Below are 18,330 nucleotides of genomic sequence, written 5' to 3'. Positions count from 1 at the left end.
GCAAACATTGAAAACATAAGTTATATCTCCGACATTCGTGACATAGTCGGCTTTGGCAGAGGCAAGTTGGGTGAGGTCGTAGCGTGTGCCGTCCTCAAGAGTGAGCGTACAGGGCTTATCTTTCATATTGTGAGTCACTGGTGCAGTAGTGAGTTACAGGATGTATAAGTACAGCAGGGGATTGGACTGGGTTTGTCGTTCCATGCACACTTGAAGCTTATATCGTAGATCTCATCGGGTTCGGTACTGTTATGGTTCGACACAGCAACGAATAAACAACAAAAATGACGCATTATTATTGACTTCCTTGGCGATCCGGCGGCGATCTCCGTTCAACATTCCCGCTCACCAGAAACATGTCGCTGATTGGCCAGATTCTCTCATTCATCTCCCCGCCTTCATCCCGTTCTTGAGCGACCAGCAATCCTTCAGGTATACGCTGTACAGTGCAGAACGCAAAGCCATGTATTGCAACGTTCGCTTCCAATGCACTCTTCTTGCTTACCGAGACATCACCCGCTGGCCCTCTCCCTGACATCTCTTCCTCCGAAAACACACGACCTTTTTCATAAAAACCCTTTTGCAAATCATAGCACCTTTCCATACCATTCTGAACCGCACCCAAACCATCGTGATAGAATAACCCATGCATTGTTGATGCACCCGCAAGTCCTGCCCGACCGTTAGACGCGCAGTCCTCCGCCCGCCGTTCTTGCTCTACATCCCGACAATTAATCTATTCGTCGTCTCCGGCAGCCTCGATGTACTTGTGTCGGATGTCCTTCCATTGCTTCTGCAAATCATTGGGGTTGATCGTCAGCTGCTGCACATCACAAACAAACCAATCCGGCAGCCAGGAGATGCCCAGGCACTTTCCTCTTCTCCCGCAAAGACCCGTGTTGTAAAAAACCCAAAAGACTCACTCCTCGGTTGTGGGAGTCCCAGAAGGCAGTGGTGGCGAGGTCGAAGCCCATGGAGAAGGAGAAGGCGGCAATAAAGGTGGTAGCGACGAAGACAGAGTTTCGTCGGAAGAAGGTGTTGTAGATGACCTGTTTGAACGGGCGAATAGAAAGGGGCATAGACGTCAGCGATGCGGCGTTTCCGAATGTCGATGATGAATAAAGTGGATATAAGTACGCACGTCCTGGAATCCGGGCATTTTGAGACGGGTGGGTTATGTATGTGTGAGGTGCAATGTGCTGGGTGGGATTCGTGAAGACCTGCGACGGAGAGAAAGGGCAGAGTGCAGAGTGGCTGGCGGCGGGTTGGGTTTGTGCAAGTGGGGGAGCAAATAAAGATCAGGGAGCGCCACACATGGGCCGAGGAGTGTGTTTGCTCATCATCGTCGTTCGGTGAGTGTGGCTCTCCCCGCTCAACCACTGTGCGCCCCTGCTTCCTTCCATCCCGTCCAGTCTTCCTTCCTTCCTACCCCAGCTTCCTTCTGACGCGCCACCGTCCCCCATCCCGGCTACTGCCTGCCACCATCGCCACCGTCAGCCCACGTCAACCGTCTCAGCCACCACCCCAAAATTCCACCCACCACTTACGCCCGAGCTAGGATCGCCTGCAGCCAAACACTGGCCCACCCTCGCCAGCCCGGTCCACCACATCCGCGTCCCCTGCAGCTCCCGTTTCCCACCGCCTACTCGCCGCGTGTCGCTACATCCACCGCGGTCCGTCAGCGACGTCTGCATACGTAACAGCCCCTGAGCAGCGGCTCATCTCCCGGCCACCCTCTTTCTCTCGTCTCTAACACCTCGGCTCATTTGCTACCACCATGAAGGGACTCAAAAAGGCAATGGTACGTGGTTTCTATACATCCGAAATCCATCTCCGCCTTTCCCGCGCACCCGCTGATTCTTCCTCCCGTCACAGAACCTCTCTCGCACAAAGTCCAGCGAAAAGTCAAAGTCCCCCAACCCTCCTGCCCATAAGCAATCGACAGCATCCTCAGGCCCATCATCTCCCTCTGTCAACTCTCCCAGCCGCCAAGCCTCCGATGCGCCCGGACTCCAGGGCGGCGCGCCCATCACTCCGCGCCGATCTCCCATAAACGATAAGACCTCTCCAGCACCTCCGCTTGTGGTGATCTCGGGTGCGCCCCAACCGCCTCCCATCAACACTGAAATGCCATCGGATCCCATTCCGCACAGCCCGCATGGGAGATATGGTTCTCCCGAAAGAACACTGGGCGCGGATGGACAGCCGACGCCCCCTAAAGTTGGACCGATGAACAGGTTGAGAGGACCGAAGGATACGATCCCGGCCGTGGGCAAGACGCCGCGAAAGCAGAGAAGTAGCAGGTTCTACGTGACGGAAAAGGTCGAGATTGAAAAACTGCCCAACTTTGCGGGTAGGTCTTTTTTTTATAGCACTGTTGTTTGTCTGCTGGCAAAGGCTGACTGATACCACTGAAGATGTGAGGCCCGAGCAAAGGAATGAACTGTTTGTCCAGAAACTGCAACAGTGTCGAGTTGTTTTCGATTTCAACGATGCCAGTAGTGATCTAGAGGGGAAACAGATCAAGTCACAGACGCTACACGAGATGCTCGAATACATTACGAGTCAAAGAGGCGTCATCACAGAAAGCATCTACCCTGAAGTGGTTAGCATGGTAAGTCGCTTTCCTTGCAGCTCCATGGCCCGCACTAAGACTGGATACTCTTGATTGCAGTTTGCAACAAACTTGTTTAGGTCCATTCCGCCCCAAGTCAACCCGACAGGCGACGCGTTTGACCCAGAGGAAGACGAACCTGTCCTTGAACTTGCCTGGCCCCACCTCCAAATCGTTTACGAATTCTTCCTCCGATTCGTCGAAAGTCCGGATTTCAACACGAACATTGGCAAGCGCTACATCGACCAGTCGTTTGTTCTCCAACTTCTCGAGTTGTTTGACAGTGAAGATCCTCGTGAGCGTGATTTCCTGAAAACAACGCTTCATCGAATCTATGGTAAATTCCTCAATCTACGAGCATTCATCCGCCGCTCGATAAGCCATGTCTTTTTCCAATTTGTTTACGAAACGGAACGACATAACGGTATTGCCGAGCTCCTCGAAATTCTCGGCTCAATCATCAACGGTTTCGCCCTCCCCCTCAAGGAGGAACACAAGACCTTTCTCACTCGCGCTCTCATTCCCTTGCACAAGGCTAAATCCCTCGCACTCTATCACCCCCAACTCGCATACTGTGTCGTCCAGTTCCTCGAAAAGGATCCTGCTCTCACAGAAGAAGTCGTGTTGGGTCTGTTGAGGTACTGGCCCAAGGTGAATTCCCCAAAGGAAGTCATGTTCTTGAATGAGGTGGAGGAGATTTTGGACGTGATTGAGCATAATGAGTTTATCAAGATTATGCAGCCGCTGTTTGTGCAGCTGGCGAGGTGTATCAATAGCGCGCATTTCCAGGTATGTCTGTAATTTATTATTATTATCCGCAAAGTTTGTCAAGACTGGGAGCTGACTGAATGGTTTTGTTATAGGTGGCGGAACGCGCGTTGTACTACTGGAACAATGAGTACATTGTCAATCTCATGGGCGAACATATCAGTATCATCCTCCCCATCGTCTTCCCCGCATTGTATCAAAACTCGAAAACCCACTGGAATAGGACGATCCATGGCATGGTATATAACGCGCTCAAGTTGTTTATGGAGATTAATCAGGAAGTGTTTGAAGAGTGTCAGAATAACTATAGAGCGCAACGTAAAGCGTAAGTTTTTTTTTTTCTTTTTTTTTTTCTGTAGAGTTGTTGACATTTTACTTTGTATATAGTGAATCAGATCGAGCTATTGAACGATATGACGAATGGCTGCAACTTCGCGAGCAAGCGATCCAAAACTGGGAATCCGCCCACCCGTCTTCACCCCTTCCCGAACGCTTACAAGAACCCCCACCACCCCGCCCTGAACCATACGAGGACGAACCGATGATGGACGTTTCGGTCGACATGACTGCGAACGGGTTTGATCCAAGTGAAAGTTTCACGTTGGATAGGTCGATTGCGGAGGAGACGGTGCCTGTGGCGGATCCGGGGGTTGATAGAGCTCCTCCTTTGAGCGTAAGCCTTTTTTTTTTTCTTTTTTCCTGTGGGTGGATGACTGACCCATGTTCAATAGCCGACGTCGCCGACGCAACTCTTGGGACAACAAGGACAGGCGCCTTCAAGTCCCACCCCGAGCGGGGGCGGGACTGCACCCCATTTGAGGAGAAAATCAGTGTTGCCCATTGATGCTGGGGTCATGCGAGATCTCCAGGTTGGTCATCTCTCTGTTCTCTTGGGCCATTGCACTAACCGCTTCCCTTGTTTTTAAAATAAATAGAATCATCGAAGTCTGGAAAACGACGCAAACCCCTAACCTTAGAACAAGAGATTCCCAACGACCCCGCCACGATTTATTTTCTTTCCATCAGTGCATTGGCCGAAAAACACCGTTTGTAACTATTGTCGAATGCCTTTGTTTCATTTTTTTAAAACCCTTCATTTTCTGCATCCCAAGTTTTACCTTTTTTTTTTTATCATATACATCTCGTCTACATTTACCTCATTATGTGCCAGAGACTTTTTATTTTATATATTTCCATTTATTGTGAAAGCTGGCGGATTAGTATACCCCTTTTTTTTGACGAGTGAGAATTACAGTAGAGTCCTTTGAGCCGCGCAGGGGGTTGGCGAGATGTATGGCTTACAAGGAATGGATGATAATGCACTGCATCGAACGCCAAACTAGACAAAAACATGCACGTCACATCCCTGCCTATGATGACTCGCCAGCGGCAGCCTCGTTCTGCTTGGCGGTCTTCAAGGCCCTCGCAATAGCCGCCATAACCGCCGGTCTCTCCCGCAGATAGTTGACCTTTGCCCTCTTCAGATCCTTCAGCTGTCCCTTTGCCTTTTCCGCCCGCTTGACGACCTTTATCTCCTTGATCATGGGTGAATTCAGCTTGAAGGTCATCTCGACGCCGGCCTTGTTGACGATATTGCGCAAGCGGAAGCACGTGTCGACGCCACGCCGCTTGGTGCCCATCAGGACGCCGCTGAAGGGGGAGATGCTCTTCCTCGCAGGGTCGCTGTAGGTGATGACTGTGAGGACGGAGCCGGCGGGGAGACGGTCTTTGCTGCGGCGGGCGAAGAGGTGTGCCCAGGGGGACTGGGCGGCGGCGTTGTTGAGGTGGGTGATGAGGGACCACCCGTTCTTGGGATGCAGGAGGGCGGGGGGGGGCGGGAGGGGCGTGGTGGACGGGCGGGCGATGGCGGAGGGGTTGAATGGGTAGGCTGTGGTGGGTGAGTGCTGGGCGGGGGGAGGGGGGGGTTTCACTTACAGGAGGCACGGGCGGGGGCGGACGAAAAGTGCCGGAGGGCGCGTGCGAGCGGGCGGAGGGGGCTGGGCATGGCGGGAAAGTGGGGAAGTGGGGGAGGCGATGGAGGGCGCAGTGTCAAAATGGCAGAAGCCATCCACGGGACATTTCGACAAATCTCAGTGTGTGTGGTTACGTAACTCGCTGCACACGATACATTCAAACACATCCTAGCGGATATCTCGTGTCTACCGGCTCCGGACTTTTGCCTTTACGCCCCGCCACAGCATGCACGAGCCGCCGCATGGCACAGTGAGTGTATCCCCGGCCACTCCCGCCCGTCCCGCCAGCTGACGCCCCCCGCCAGGCATCGAGGCAGGCAGCCCTTCACAAGGCCCTATCCACGGCCTACCTCAACCACCAGATCGCAGAGCTTGAGAACAGGGTCAACGCCGCCCACATCAAGTCTCCCGCCCCGCAGGCCAAGGCGAAAGCAAAGGGCGGAGACTCAGCGAGAAGCCCAGACGCAAGTGCTCGGCAGCTGCAGCCGCAGCCACAGCCACCACAACAGCCACCCGGGGATCCCAATGACGATCTCGGTAGACCGGACGACGTAGAGATCGACGTGGACGATGAAGCGGAAGACTGGAGAGTCGTCGTCGTTGACATTTCAGCTTTGATGTGGGCTAAAAATGCTGTGAAACGATTGGTGGCAAAAGGGTGGGAGGTGATCATCCCGGCAGAAGGTGCGTTTAAAAAAAGCATTTTTACGATTTCTGGGAGACGACAAGTCACTTGACATACATACTAACGATTGCGATTCTGTAGCAATCAGCACGCTTGATCTTTTAAAAAAAGGATCCAACGCAACTGCTGTTGCCGCCCGTCAAGCGGCCCGATACATTGAACACGCCCTTCGTTTCCACGACGTCCTTTCATCTGATCCATCACTTGCCATCCAGTCGGGTACAAACTACAAACGGGGCAGCGGCATGCGTCTCCAGCGCGCCAAGGAAACCGCTTCCGTCAATTCTATCGTAGACGAGCTCGCCATCCCGCCCATGGACGGTGAAGAAGATTTGCCAAAATGGGTAGAAGCCGTCTTTTCCTGTGTGGCGTATTTCAAGAAAATCATGGATGCCGAGGAGAAGGAATGGGATGCTGAAGACAATGGGTACGAGCGAGAGAGAGGCCCGATATTGTATGTCGGAAACCCGCCTGTATTCGTCGAGCTCGAACAGGGTCGTGCCGAGCCGACGCCTTCCGCGAGGGACGGCGATGCCAAAGACGGGTTGGACTATATGGCCAGGGCAGAGGGACATGTCATCCTGCAGGAAGCCGCAAGGTTTGATCTTACATTGCAAGTTTTGAGGGACGATGATGTCGAGGTAGAGGCATCCGGTTTAGGAGGGAAAAAACAGCGCGAAAGGCGAAGAGGAAGAAAGAGGGGAGGGGATGGTGGGAAGAGAAGAGATAGAGAAGCAGCCAAGAAGGAACCAGAGCCCGAACGAGAAGTCAAGATTCTGCTTCGAAGACCGTCTCCTACAAGGGAGGCATCTCCCGACTCTTATCCTTCACATCTCCCTTCGCCTACCAGCCCGATCATACCTGGACCGGAAATCAAATCCCGCGATCATCCTCGTGCTCCTCCTCTTCTCGTCCGACCTCCTCCTCTTCCCTCCGGACGTCCACCGCCTCCCGTACCACCACCGCAAAGTAAAGGGCTCCACCACCACCACCGTCCACCACCCCCTCCACCGCTTGCTCCCGAGTCAGGTGTGGATATGGGACTGAGGATGGGTATGCATACGAGACCTCATCCAAATCCCGAAATGCGCCCGTCTCTTCCCCTGCACCCATCGATGGCGCACCATCTCGAGAACGGTATACCCCGCGACGGTGGCGGCGGCGGACACCATCACTATCCCCATCCCCATCTTGGCCATCACAGACCACCTCCACCTCCGGCTCTGTTTGATGAGCTTTCCGATGGGAGTCGAGGCGCGCATGGACATGGTCGTCGTGGTGGGCATGGTGGACACGGTGGTCACGGTGGACATGGGTTTGGGAGAGGGAGAGGAGGTCATCATGGTCATGGCGGTGGAGGAGGAGGTGGTGGCGGAGGTGGCGGAGGTGGCGGAGGAGGCGGTGGTAAAGGTCACGGAAGAAGACTGAAAAACCGTGACAACGAATTCGTACTCCTCCAACGACCTCATTCCTTTGTCCGCCCCCCTCCCCCCGGTCGACCTGGTCAGTCTCAAACTCCTGGGTCAGAACTCTTCCCTTCCATCAACACCGCTCCTGCTGGTGCTGCTGGGGCTAATGCTGGTGCTGGTGCCAGCAGTGGTAACGGTAAAGGCAACGGCAAAAGTTCAATGCCACGAATCGATGACGATCCTCCCGTCGTTCTCCTCCAGCGGCCCAAATAATCTTCTGCCTCTTAATCCTATCCTATCCTATCGTGAAACATTCCAAGGAAATTCGTCATCATCAAAAAAAAAGGATGTTCTTGATGATGTGTATTGGATGATCCAGAGGAAAGGGGGGGGGGAAACAAAATGAAGCAATCGCATCACGACGGTGGAAACATGGGTTTTGAAACCAAGATCAAAGAGAAAAACGGAAAACAAGACTTGCTTTCTGCGCAAAAGCGTTTTTTGAAAACGCTAGATTTTCCGAAATTGCTCTTTAGATCTCATCGCCGGTGATGATCGAATCGAGCAGCAGCAGGGGGTCTTTTTTCTCTTTTTTATCCTCCCTCCCTCTTGGACTCATACGTTTTCCTTTTTCTTTTCTTCTTTTCTTCATTTTTATCCGCCTGTCTTGCGGATGATTGTAACTGCGCGGAGGCTGGGTGGTGTAGGGGATGCGATGGCGGGAATGGTTGGTTCGGTTTTTCGAATGATAGTGTGGCTGGTGGGGAGGTTAAAGTCTATACACTGGTGGGGAGGTGGGGGGGCAAGGTCGATGGGTTATGCGTACTCGTATACTACTCGAGGACTGTGCCGTTGGAAATTGGTAATACGCATCGAGCTTGAAGATTTAGGCAAATTGATCGTGGATGCAAGTCTTGAGATGTTACAACCATGGAATGATTATAAGTTTTATCAATTCAAACCGTCGCTCGCCATTTCCACTCTTGGTTTGGTTATACCCTGCTTGTTTCTTATACTGCATGCGAAGCATCTTGCACTCACTATGGCCAAGGAATCATTTTCCATTTATTTTCGTGGCCTTGTATACACCGATACACCGACAAAAGTTGAAATTAAGTTACGTTTTGCAGAGCTGGTTGCAATGACGACCAAAAAAGCGCCACAACGCGGCGTTGAGAGTTATTACCGAAAGGGGCTGGGAAATCAAAACCCTGAAAACACCATTTAAAAAACAGGCGCGAGTCATCCCACCACCGTTCTAGAATCGCTCTAACATAAACATCCACCCCTTTCACCAATCATTCTTCCCAGATTCACACCCCTGCCTATATATATCAACCCGTCAGCACATCAGCGGACTAAACCAAACCAAGTCATGTCCAACTCTACCTCCTCCACGCCTACCAAGAACACCGCCACGCCTTCACCCACCATTACGCCGCTACATGACCCTAGTCATCAGGCCAAGGTCATTCCCGCGAAACCGTTGGGAGTGTCGAACCGTGAGTACAAATAGCCTTGGCTTTGGATCTGGGTACGGGATGATTGATGGGTGAATGGAGAGGATTGAGTGTCGAGCGAGGATTATTCGGTGAATGTTGTGTGGTGAGAAAAGCGGGGAGGGAGGGGAGGGTGTGCTGTGCGGGTAGGCGGTCTTGTGGAATTGAAATTGCTTGGGCGCAGCATTGAGCTGTAAACGTATCGGTCTTGGGATTTTGGGCGGTCGTGACTAGTGGGAAACGTTACAACCGACTGACGGTTTATATCAGCCAACATTGTACCAGGAATGACTACGAACGGTGCTGCGGCTGGTCTGGGGCAAAAGGCTCTGTTAGCCAAAAAGTTTGCAAAGGCCAAGTATGTCGTTTCTTTTCTATACTCTTGTGGAGGAATAAATCTTGCTTATACACCTCGACACCTTGATAGCAAACCTACAATTTCACCTACAGATCAACTCCAAAGTCCTTGTACGGCCAAGCTTTCGAACGCAAAGCAACGCCACTTTGCAAAGTTTGTCATGATCCTTGCTTTTATGAGCATGTTTGCTGATCATGAGATTTGGTATAGAGGGAAACCTGCTTCGCTTTCACAATCTTTTGTGGCCATCCGCGAAAGCTCTGGAGCAGCGCCTTCTCCTGTAAACAGGAAGACTGACTTTTAAAAGAAAAAATGTCACGGCGCTGTCCTCTGGAAACTCGTATTTGGAATCCTTTTTGTTGTTTGTGTGAGTGCTTTTCTAAAATCTGGATCGTTTTGATGACTGACAGCTCATTCGATGGTGCAGGATTAATTTATCTTTCATGTCCTTCAATTCTCCCCCGCGGTCTACGTACACGACCCTAACCCTCCAAACCAGTTCAATTTTTGTTATTTGCCATCATTGCTTGTGTGCCATCATTCCACCCTCCATCAATATCAGTTATAAGCCTTTTCTTGGCTGCAACCGTCCAATCACAGTTTTTCAATTGTTTCTGTAGAAAATGCATCTTGTACTATACGACTGTTATCACCCGGATGACCATGAGCAGTACCTATCGAAGAAACCGCCAGGCAATTCGCAGCATTTGGGATTCAAATGAGCGGAAAGGCAGAGGAGATTTGTACAAGTTGTACTAGTTGCATCCACGTATCAAGTATACCATAGCATGAATGACGTCTATCTATGCAGACACTTGGTCCCTGAGGAACTTGATTATGAGTTGGTAAGCTTCAGCATAGGCCTCTGTAGCCGCACCACCAGAGAGCTGCGATAAACTAGGTCAGTAGGGTACACACAATCTCTTAACAGGCTACTCACGTCAGCTCGAGCAGCAGCAAAGCCGTGCACTTGTTCAGGGTAATGTTTGAAAAAGTTCTTGCCAGGGTTCTTGGATTCGACACCCTTCTGAATAGCATTGATCTGTTTTGAATCGTTTCGTCAACTTTTCACTATTCTCCAGTCTAGAAAAAAAAGGGCAAAAACGAGCACTTACGATGCTAATGTTTTCCCCGGAACTAGAAAGCATAGCGAGGGGAACGTTGATCTTGTCAGCATCTTCAGCCGCAGGGAAACTACATTTTTTTTTGGCCCGCCAAATCAGCTCTTTATCCATTGTCTTAGGTTCTGGCTACTTACGTAGGATGGACACTGATAAAAGCATCAGCCTCAGCGAGACCAGCTTCAGACAAAACAGCTGTTTTGTAGCCCCAACAGTACCCGATGACGGCAACTTTGTTGTGTCCGGCTGCCTTCAATCCGTTAATGGCCTTGGCGACAGGTTCAGACTGACTTCCACAGGCGCCAGGGAATTTCGAAAAGTATTCGGCCTTCATTTCCTCGTTCCTAGAAAGGAAGACCATAATATTAGCATGACAAGGAAAGGTGGAACAACAGAAGGGGGTTAAGTAAGGTACGTACCCAGGCTTGAACATTTCGGGGGTGGCGTAGTTACCGACGAGGAAGTCGGGCATCACAACTCGGTAACCTTGGGATGCAATGATGTCGGCACCTGAGAAAGCCAGATTAACATGATACTCATTTTTTCAGGCTGCTGTTGCTGATCAACAGTAAAGCGATTACAAAAAGCGACATGCCTTGAAGAATTTGAGGGCTAAAAGCAAAGACGTCGTACACGACGAGAACAGCGACCTTGACGTCCTCAGGACCGACAGCATAGGTCTTCAAGTCATTGAAGGTAGTGTAAGAGCCCTTGGGAGTGTATTCAGCCTGAACAGGGGGGATCTGAGAGCAACAGGCTAATGGAAGCAAAGGACATTAGGGTTCTGCGACGTGGAATAGCTCGAGGCTTTCGCTTACACATTTTTCTACGTTGTATCTAAATTGTATGTGTCTAACCAAAGAGAGTCTGGACTGCAGACGATAGAAGTAAGCTCCCTATGGATCCAACCGGTTAAACAACGACCAGCTGTAGCAGTCCAGTACTCCTCTTCTCTTTGCAACTTCGTCGGTCCTCAGTCCATTGATCCACGGATACAAGGGAGCGGGACGATGGAAGCAGACGTTGATTGTAGAAGAAAGGGAAGAAAACTACTCACTGGAGCCGGATAAGCTTTGAAAGAGTGAAAAATTAGTTGTTGGAAAGAATGAAAGCTATCAATAGATTATTTTCTAGGATGTTCACCGAAACGAGAGGAACATGCTGATGATTATTTATTAATGACGACCGCCCAGTTCGCCGAAGGCCGGACATCGTCATGGGCTAGGTAGGCACGCGGGAGAAAGCCGACAAAGTGGAGGTAGCGCCAAAAAAAGAACATACACCAAGCAAGCGCGGGCAAAGGTCATATCTCCGTGCAATAGCAACGAACCAGTATCGAGAATGGAGACCGAGATTGAATGATGATCGTCAAAAGTTACCAACAAGGACAAGGCTGCTGTAAGTAAAACTCTTGAACGCAAAATCGGATGTGAAAAGGGAAAAATCCAACAACGGTATTTATTACAAGTTACCTAAACAACTCATCACAACTGTTGTCCGACGACTTCTCTGGTTTGTAGAAAAGTACTTGAAAGCACTGCATGACACCAACTTCAATACTCACTACTACTCATTCTCAAACACATGAGAGGTTGTAAAAAGGAACTTACTTGGCAAAAAGAAAGACATAATATAAAAGGTGATGGAGTTTGAAATAGCACCATTTCCATGAAAAGAGAATTTAGCAACCGCTCCTCTTTCGTCCCCTTTGTTACCCTCAGATATTTCTGAGAAGAGATTGGTCGTCTCAACATAAAAGTTCCACAAATTCCTGCTATCACCTGTTACATCAGTCATTTTATCATCACAAATTTGAACAAAACTTATAAACAAAGATGCCCCACGCTACTGACGAGGAACAACAGACAAGTGGAGGACGAAGCATATCCTCTGCTGTCGCAACAAGCTCGCAGACGAACACTGGTTCAACAGTTGCATTTACAACCAGCCAGACAGCTTCCTCGGATAATGAATTTGCTTCTGAAGCTCAGGTAAGCTATGACTGTCGTCGACCTTTTGGGGTAAAGGAAAGAGGGGGAACTCATTCTGAATCCTCTTACAGAGGCGTCAGGCCTTTTATGATAGTTTATCAGATGCTGAACGGAAGGCGTTCGACGAAGGTGCCTACTGTGGGTGGTAATAATGATGAGGGATATTACACCTATTACAGGAGGTCATAAGAAAAAAATCAAATAATTATGCTGAATGAAAGACCTGATTGAAACGATGGCCGGCTCTATATTACAACGCTCTCTAACAAGAGGCGACCTGTACTTTTCGTTTACTCATTATCAACCATGGATCAAGTTGACCGAGTGGTGATGAGGAGCCGAAGAGATCGGATGAGGTTGCGGCGTCATGGTGGACCAAGCAACGCTGAGCGGCCGTAAAAAGAAAACACTCCATACACTTCTCGGTTTGAACCCCTGCATCATCTAGACAGTAGGGCATCCTCTGCTTCATTATTCGTGTTGTGAAGCAAGAAGCCAAGTCGAAATGTCCTCGTTCCTTCCTCATGTGCCATTTTCTAGCCAGAACCAGCAGTAACAGACTGATTGTTATTGGCTGTCACGGCATCAAAACGTGTTAAAATGTTAAATAAATGTTAACTAACCGGGTTAGTGACCGCGGACCCGTCCGCCTACGCCTTATTGCGCCACGCCGCCACTTCCAGGCTTTCAGCAGCGGAGCAGCAGCAAATAATAAAAGTAGAAAATGGCTAGGAACGACTGATGAAGGACGGGAGTCAGTCGACCGGCGCCAAGATCTCTATTCGCCAAGTTGGCTCGTGGTCTGCCCCCGAAAGTAGCCGATCGTCGAGCAAGCGTCATTTACTTTGCAGCTCCAGTCTTTATTAGCTTTGCCCGTCCACGCTGCTGTTCTTCCCGTTCGGCGGCCATTTCAGTGCAAGGCATCTGCGAGCTGCAAGCACCGTGTGTGGCATCGTATGCCAGTGTTTTTTTAATAGCTTTATTATCCGTTGCCCTGTACAACCAGTCTCGCTGTGGTTTGTCACTGTTTATGGCGTTTTACGTACTACTTTACTGCACTACCGCGACGGCAATCACGTACCGGTCCAGCCAGAGCCTGTTGCTTTAGCTCAAGTCTCACTTTCCCACCCGTCCCTTCAATTGCCCACCCATATCTCCACTTCTTCTTCCTCCTTATCTATTGTGCCTATGGCTCACACCGCAGAAGTACATTCCATCTAATCCAATACATCGGTGCCTTGCTAGACTACTCCATACCGTATCGCATCATGTCGTCCGCCATCCTCCCCTATCCCTCGCAGCCATCGTACCCTTTATCGCGGCCGTCCACTCCCCGGCCCACCACTACACTCTCAGCACCTCCTACACCAATTACCCCCACGCATCTCCTTCCAGTTGCCATGGAGCGTGCCAGGAGTACTGAGGGTGTAGTGAATGGTGTGGAGCAGGCGTTAAATCAGGCCAGGGGAATAAAAGATAACAAGGAACCAAAACCTGGGAGATTGAAGTTTGAATGGGAGCACATCGAAAGGCCGAAGACGCCCGAATCCGATCACGGTATCGATGATGATGAGGAGCAGAAGATGGATGTTGATGAGGAGCAGCCGATACAACCACCGTACCTAGGGCTTGGGGAACCTGTCAGTACTTACGATGAAGAGCGAGCGCAACGGGAGAATGCCATGCGGCAGATGGACATACACCATGAGGAACCCCCGCCGCCTATTATATGGGGAATGCCGAAATGGGGACGTGAAGCAGAAAGGCAGGAAGTTGCGAAAGGTGTGAGACTGTTGGGAATGGAAGAGGTGAGTTTATTAAAATGGCTGAATTCGAGTGTTGACGTACGAGTAGCTACCCCAGCTTGTCAAAACCCATTCATTGATCGATACGCCAAGCTCTGTCATGTTCCCATGGCTGCATGGTATCAGCGATGACGGCCATAAGGGGCAGGAGATGGCTCAGTTCTTCGGGTACGTCATATCGTTTTGTCCCGAGAAGGCCTCGCTGACGTCTGCTTTGAAGATATTCCCCACCGTTTGGACCTCCACCCTATCGGGGCCTCTGTCTTCTCTTTTGTCCGCCTCACCCTCTTGACAAACATCATTTGCGCCCTCCGCCACAGCGCAACGACACAGATCTGACTACTGTTCCCACAAGCGCCCCGTACAAAGTACCTGATCGCAAAGACTCCGAGTCTGAATCTACTTCTTCAGAATCGTACAATTCTAGCGGTGCAACTGAACTGACATCCCCAAGCCTTGGCAATTCTCTACCTTCACCTAGTCTCTCGTCCTTCAAACCTCTTCCGGAAACTGATACTCAATCAATGGATTCGTCCAAGGATGACAGCAATGGTGCTGAGGTCGCCATGCACCCTTGCTACTCTAAACGTCTTTCACCGACAACAGTTGCAAAAGGCCTGGATGAGGACAACCATCCTCTTCCCTGTAGCAGCATTCTCAACGCTGCAGCCGAACCTGAAACTCAAAAACCGTCGTTATCTTCTAGTGTCTCATCATCAAGTTCTGACGTCGACGAAGCAGTTGGACAAAATCAAAATCCCTCGTGCATCTTGTTCAACGCATTACATGTACATGATATATTCGACCTTTCGAAAATTGGCGATGACACAGAAAAACGAGCGAGTTTCAGAGCTGCAAAACTTCCTGACCAAATCAATTTAAGGAACCTGAATATCCAGCAAATCAAGTATGCGACTGTGTCCGATATTGTACTGTATTCCAAAACGGGACTGACACAGGGGTTGTTACATATTGCCGAGCAGTAAGTGTCGACGAAGTGCAATGACGGACTTCTGAGCTTATGAGATGTTGCAGAATTGCGCAGGCACAAGAAGATCTGTACAACCAGCGATTACAAGAGATCTACCATGTGAATCATACAGGAGGAGATGGTGAAGGATCAAGTGAACCGATACGTTATGGAGTATGGGTCGTCCTTGGTCAGTATCATAATCTTGCTTTGATAAATCAATCTGACCTGCAAACCAGAATCGTTCAATGAAATCGAGAAACATTATCCCGAACTGGTGAATATCGACTCCAAAGGCCGCGACAAACATCCCCATCTCCAAACTGACCTGTTTGAGAGGGAAGCAAAAGAAAGTAGGGAGATGACCAAGGCGTCAGAAGTCGTTGAAGGTTTTTGGGTGAGTCTAGACGCCCGCACCTCAAAATTAATTAATTGACAAGCGACATGGAAAGGTCGGTAATGATTGCGACGTCCCAGGCGCAACGCTTGAAGGAGCGGGGTCATTTATTCGTTTCGATCTATGTCTCAAAGCATCCGAATGTTCCGAAATGCCAAGCACCTCGGCGCTCTCATCGGCTTACCGTAAACTACTAGATATCGACCGCAGGAGGCGGGAGGCTGGCGAGGAATCTCAATCCACAAGCGCCTTCAACTGGACTGCATCACCGGCCACCCACGCCCTGCGAAATCTTCTTTCGCCCTCATCGTCCTCAGTGACAACTGAAGTACCTTCAAAAAGGACGGCTTCTCCGACACCCAGCGACCGGCAATTGCGAGCAAAACCATCATTGACCACTGATCACGAATACGTCGCTCTCGACTGTGCAGGGAGTAGTAGAACTATCACAGGTCATACTCGTAATATGGTTACCATGACTGATCGTGTGATCGAATTGGTTTACTTTCTGAGGAAACTGGTGGAAGGGCGAGATAACGGCAGGAAGCGTAAAATCCTCGTTCATTGTCAGGATGGGTACACTGAGTCGAGTATCATCGTTCTGGCGTACATCATGTCCTCTCTATCCATTTCCTTGCCGGAAGCTTTTCTCCACCTTCAAGTCAACGCAAATAGGTCGTTCTTTTTGTATCCTGCCGATAAACCTCTTTTACGGAAAGTCGATGCTCGCCTAGCTGCGGACCGAAAGGCCAAGGCAATCAAGCTCCTCAGCGCCACCAGCGCGGGGTCTGCTTCTTCACATACCGATTCTGATGGAAAACAGAGTAACCCGAGTCCACGATGGAGGCCTTGGGGTATGAACTTTGGAGCGAAGCGTGAGCAGGCTCCAAATAGAACATCCGCAATAGGTGGGAAAGAAAGAAGTAAATCAACAGCAGACGTTGCACGGGAGATGTTGGCGGAGCACGAGAATGGGGGTAGCGCAGCCGCTCAGGAGGCTAGATTGTGGTTTGATGATAAGAGATTTGACGGATTCCCTTCCAGAATTCTTCCCTTCCTGTATCTTGGTAATCTGTAAGTGAACGCGCTTACAATCATGTCATAAATCAAAAAAGAAACAGAATTACTCACAATGTGCCTCGTTTTCTCCAGTGAACATGCAGGCAATGCTGCAATGTTGCATTCGCTGGGTATCACTCACGTTGTAAGCGTTGGAGAGAGTTTGATGAACATGGACAACTCTGTAATTGCATACTACGGACATAAAAGCGAAAATACTTTGGCAGCAGCTGTGAGAGCAGGTAAACTTAGCGTGTAAGTTCATGTGCTTCTATGAGACAAGGAAGGAGAGCACTGATTCGTGTCGTTTAGGCTTGATTTGACCGATGTGAGGGATGACGGTAATGATCCCCTTCGACCTGTTATTGCGCGTGCATGTGAATGGATTGAGGAAGCCCGCGCCCGTGGTGGCAAGATTCTGGTTCATTGTGTGAGCAAACGTTACAGCATCAACGTACGGTAATAGAGTAAGCTGATTGTGTGCTCTTTCCTTCTAGCGTGTTGGAGTGAGCCGAAGCGCCAGTATCGTCATCGCCTACATGATGCAGTACGAGCATATGCGATTGATGGACGCATATATGGTTTGTCGTGCCCGACGTCTTAATGGTAAGTTGTTATGCACGACATGGCAATTGTCATCAGCTGATGTTGTCATTTTTAGTACTTATCCAGCCCAACCTCCGTTTCTTCCACGAACTTTTTGGATGGGAAGTCGAACTTGCTAAAAGAGAAGCCGAGGCCGCTAAAGCTAGAAGAGAAGAAGCTGAAAAACAGGGTGTGAGGGACCCTGAGGCCTTGAAGTTGATTGAAGGAGAAGCGAGGAAGATTATATATTCTTGGCCAAGCTTTTGTCGAGATCTGGTTAGTCTTTTCTGTCTCTTGTTGTGGATTTAGAACAAGACTGACTTGGGCATACGCCGCTGATATGACAGTATTGCCTCAACCGAAGGTTTTTGTGTAATTAGTTTGTTACGAGGGCCGACGCTCAAACTCTGAACCAGTTGTCTTTTGTTATACCCGCACCTTTATTGACTGTTTAGGATTCAGGAAACGATTCGTATCTGTACACACAAGTAGTCTAAGTAAGGATTTGTAATGTTCCGTACTCGTGTTGATTGAAATGATATATAACTGTACGAGCTTCATGAATGTGTTGTCCAACGCAAGTTATCATTCGATCAATTGATAGAGGGTAAAAAAGAAGCCACCACTTCTGGCTGCTCGCACGAGACTGCTTGTAGATGACAGACACTCCAGATCTGGGGTTCCCTTCCTGCTGGTTTTCTCTCTCCCTCCTACTGCCTAATGGTTGCTGATCCTATTATCTGGCGTTCTAGCCTTGCGCCTGTGAGGTAGGGTGGTAGCTGTCGCGCAAAGCCCAAAGTGAGTGACTAGATGTGCGAAAATTGAATTGTAATAGTACAGTATGTCTCAAATCACAAGCTGGGAACGAAGTTATGAGGTAGGTGCCTACCTAGTTGTTAGCGTAGATGCTGAGATCTCATCTATCGGTAGGGCCGTGGCGGTCAAGGTTTGAGTTGCTGAAAATCACAGGTTTGGGGGTTTTATTTTGGACACCCCCTTCCTTCACTTTCGTTCATTTTAGAGAACGGTCGAAAGATAACAATTAGTACTGATATTTTCAATAACACATGAATTCATTGTGCCCACCTCCCCGCCA

General features: G+C 49.8%; 8 protein-coding genes across 8 annotated transcripts in view; 4 read left to right on the top strand and 4 right to left on the bottom strand.

The window, feature by feature from the left end:
• CNH02735 (hypothetical protein) overlaps positions 1-209 on the bottom strand; it is a 1,221-nt gene extending 1,012 nt beyond the window's left edge. The window contains exon 1 of the mRNA XM_024658678.1: positions 1-209. This exon is cut by the window's left edge and continues 89 nt beyond it. Coding sequence (XP_024514595.1) covers positions 1-126 — 126 coding nt within the window. The 5' untranslated portion in view covers positions 127-209.
• Positions 210-228: 19 nt separating this feature from the next.
• Positions 229-1,187, bottom strand: CNH02740 (ubiquinol-cytochrome c reductase complex 7.3 kda protein, putative). Its single transcript, XM_572447.2, has 3 exons — positions 1,142-1,187; positions 924-1,049; positions 229-793 (listed from the first exon to the last, which is right to left on the bottom strand). Exons 1-3 carry the CDS (start codon positions 1,157-1,159, stop codon positions 737-739), a joined length of 201 nt encoding a protein of 66 aa, XP_572447.1. The 5' UTR covers positions 1,160-1,187; the 3' UTR covers positions 229-736.
• A 200-nt stretch (positions 1,188-1,387) lies between these two features.
• CNH02750 (protein phosphatase PP2A0 B subunit gamma isoform, putative) lies at positions 1,388-4,716 on the top strand. Its single transcript, XM_572448.2, has 8 exons — positions 1,388-1,801; positions 1,876-2,353; positions 2,418-2,614; positions 2,675-3,403; positions 3,478-3,707; positions 3,770-4,055; positions 4,114-4,251; positions 4,318-4,716. The coding sequence occupies exons 1-8, from the start codon at positions 1,778-1,780 to the stop codon at positions 4,351-4,353; spliced, it is 2,118 nt and encodes a 705-aa protein (XP_572448.1). The 5' UTR covers positions 1,388-1,777; the 3' UTR covers positions 4,354-4,716.
• On the bottom strand, positions 4,692-5,423 carry CNH02760 (50s ribosomal protein l19, putative). Its single transcript, XM_572449.2, has 2 exons — positions 5,318-5,423; positions 4,692-5,270 (listed from the first exon to the last, which is right to left on the bottom strand). Exons 1-2 carry the CDS (start codon positions 5,385-5,387, stop codon positions 4,753-4,755), a joined length of 588 nt encoding a protein of 195 aa, XP_572449.1. The 5' UTR covers positions 5,388-5,423; the 3' UTR covers positions 4,692-4,752.
• Positions 5,424-5,552: 129 nt separating this feature from the next.
• CNH02770 (hypothetical protein) lies at positions 5,553-8,342 on the top strand. Its single transcript, XM_572450.1, has 3 exons — positions 5,553-5,605; positions 5,661-6,039; positions 6,122-8,342. The coding sequence occupies exons 1-3, from the start codon at positions 5,582-5,584 to the stop codon at positions 7,720-7,722; spliced, it is 2,004 nt and encodes a 667-aa protein (XP_572450.1). The 5' UTR covers positions 5,553-5,581; the 3' UTR covers positions 7,723-8,342.
• A 355-nt stretch (positions 8,343-8,697) lies between these two features.
• Positions 8,698-9,949, top strand: CNH02780 (hypothetical protein). Its single transcript, XM_024657711.1, has 5 exons — positions 8,698-8,951; positions 9,219-9,306; positions 9,376-9,459; positions 9,517-9,673; positions 9,734-9,949. Exons 1-4 carry the CDS (start codon positions 8,825-8,827, stop codon positions 9,608-9,610), a joined length of 393 nt encoding a protein of 130 aa, XP_024513424.1. The 5' UTR covers positions 8,698-8,824; the 3' UTR covers positions 9,611-9,673; positions 9,734-9,949.
• Positions 9,924-11,579, bottom strand: CNH02790 (conserved hypothetical protein). The gene is made up of 8 exons (XM_024657712.1): positions 11,485-11,579; positions 11,246-11,299; positions 11,023-11,184; positions 10,847-10,937; positions 10,565-10,771; positions 10,422-10,500; positions 10,247-10,348; positions 9,924-10,193 (listed from the first exon to the last, which is right to left on the bottom strand). Exons 2-8 carry the CDS (start codon positions 11,247-11,249, stop codon positions 10,110-10,112), a joined length of 729 nt encoding a protein of 242 aa, XP_024513382.1. The 5' UTR covers positions 11,250-11,299; positions 11,485-11,579; the 3' UTR covers positions 9,924-10,109.
• Positions 11,580-13,332: 1,753 nt separating this feature from the next.
• Positions 13,333-18,316, top strand: CNH02800 (protein tyrosine/threonine phosphatase, putative). Its single transcript, XM_024657713.1, has 12 exons — positions 13,333-14,226; positions 14,273-14,391; positions 14,444-15,205; positions 15,259-15,383; positions 15,433-15,590; positions 15,646-16,664; positions 16,743-16,904; positions 16,962-17,079; positions 17,147-17,255; positions 17,311-17,510; positions 17,582-18,111; positions 18,165-18,316. Exons 1-11 carry the CDS (start codon positions 13,687-13,689, stop codon positions 17,612-17,614), a joined length of 3,345 nt encoding a protein of 1,114 aa, XP_024513383.1. The 5' UTR covers positions 13,333-13,686; the 3' UTR covers positions 17,615-18,111; positions 18,165-18,316.
• The last annotated feature ends 14 nt before the right edge of the window (positions 18,317-18,330 follow it).

Source organism: Cryptococcus neoformans (assembly GCF_000091045.1).
Source record: "Cryptococcus neoformans var. neoformans JEC21 chromosome 8 sequence".
Classification (NCBI taxonomy): Eukaryota; Fungi; Basidiomycota; class Tremellomycetes; order Tremellales; family Cryptococcaceae; genus Cryptococcus; species Cryptococcus deneoformans.
Note: the sequence above shows the minus strand (reverse complement) of the source record. Positions and strands in the feature narration are given on the sequence as shown.

Excerpts from the sequence above, each read along its gene's own strand:
- CNH02740 (XM_572447.2), bottom strand. Across the intron at positions 794-923 it reads GGGACTCCCACAACCGAGGA|AAGCAATGGAAGGACATCCG; the intron begins GTGAGTCTTTTG and ends AATGATTTGCAG.
- CNH02750 (XM_572448.2), top strand. The coding sequence starts at position 1,778 with ATGAAGGGACTCAAAAAGGCAATG. Across the intron at positions 4,056-4,113 it reads ATAGAGCTCCTCCTTTGAGC|CCGACGTCGCCGACGCAACT; the intron begins GTAAGCCTTTTT and ends CATGTTCAATAG. Across the intron at positions 4,252-4,317 it reads GGGTCATGCGAGATCTCCAG|AATCATCGAAGTCTGGAAAA; the intron begins GTTGGTCATCTC and ends TAAAATAAATAG.
- CNH02760 (XM_572449.2), bottom strand. The coding sequence starts at position 5,387 with ATGCCCAGCCCCCTCCGCCCGCTCGCACGCGCCCTCCGGCACTTTTCG. Across the intron at positions 5,271-5,317 it reads CGCCCCCGCCCGTGCCTCCT|CCTACCCATTCAACCCCTCC; the intron begins GTAAGTGAAACC and ends CACCCACCACAG.
- CNH02770 (XM_572450.1), top strand. The coding sequence starts at position 5,582 with ATGCACGAGCCGCCGCATGGCACA. Across the intron at positions 5,606-5,660 it reads ACGAGCCGCCGCATGGCACA|GCATCGAGGCAGGCAGCCCT; the intron begins GTGAGTGTATCC and ends GCCCCCCGCCAG. Across the intron at positions 6,040-6,121 it reads GGTGATCATCCCGGCAGAAG|CAATCAGCACGCTTGATCTT; the intron begins GTGCGTTTAAAA and ends GCGATTCTGTAG.
- CNH02780 (XM_024657711.1), top strand. The coding sequence starts at position 8,825 with ATGTCCAACTCTACCTCCTCCACGCCTACCAAGAACACCGCCACGCCT. Across the intron at positions 8,952-9,218 it reads ACCGTTGGGAGTGTCGAACC|CCAACATTGTACCAGGAATG; the intron begins GTGAGTACAAAT and ends GGTTTATATCAG. Across the intron at positions 9,307-9,375 it reads AAAAAGTTTGCAAAGGCCAA|CAAACCTACAATTTCACCTA; the intron begins GTATGTCGTTTC and ends ACACCTTGATAG.
- CNH02790 (XM_024657712.1), bottom strand. Across the intron at positions 10,772-10,846 it reads CCCGAAATGTTCAAGCCTGG|GAACGAGGAAATGAAGGCCG; the intron begins GTACGTACCTTA and ends CTTCCTTTCTAG. Across the intron at positions 10,194-10,246 it reads TTGCTGCTGCTCGAGCTGAC|CTCTCTGGTGGTGCGGCTAC; the intron begins GTGAGTAGCCTG and ends AGTTTATCGCAG.
- CNH02800 (XM_024657713.1), top strand. The coding sequence starts at position 13,687 with ATGTCGTCCGCCATCCTCCCCTATCCCTCGCAGCCATCGTACCCTTTA. Across the intron at positions 15,384-15,432 it reads TGGAGTATGGGTCGTCCTTG|AATCGTTCAATGAAATCGAG; the intron begins GTCAGTATCATA and ends CCTGCAAACCAG. Across the intron at positions 16,905-16,961 it reads AGAGCAGGTAAACTTAGCGT|GCTTGATTTGACCGATGTGA; the intron begins GTAAGTTCATGT and ends CGTGTCGTTTAG.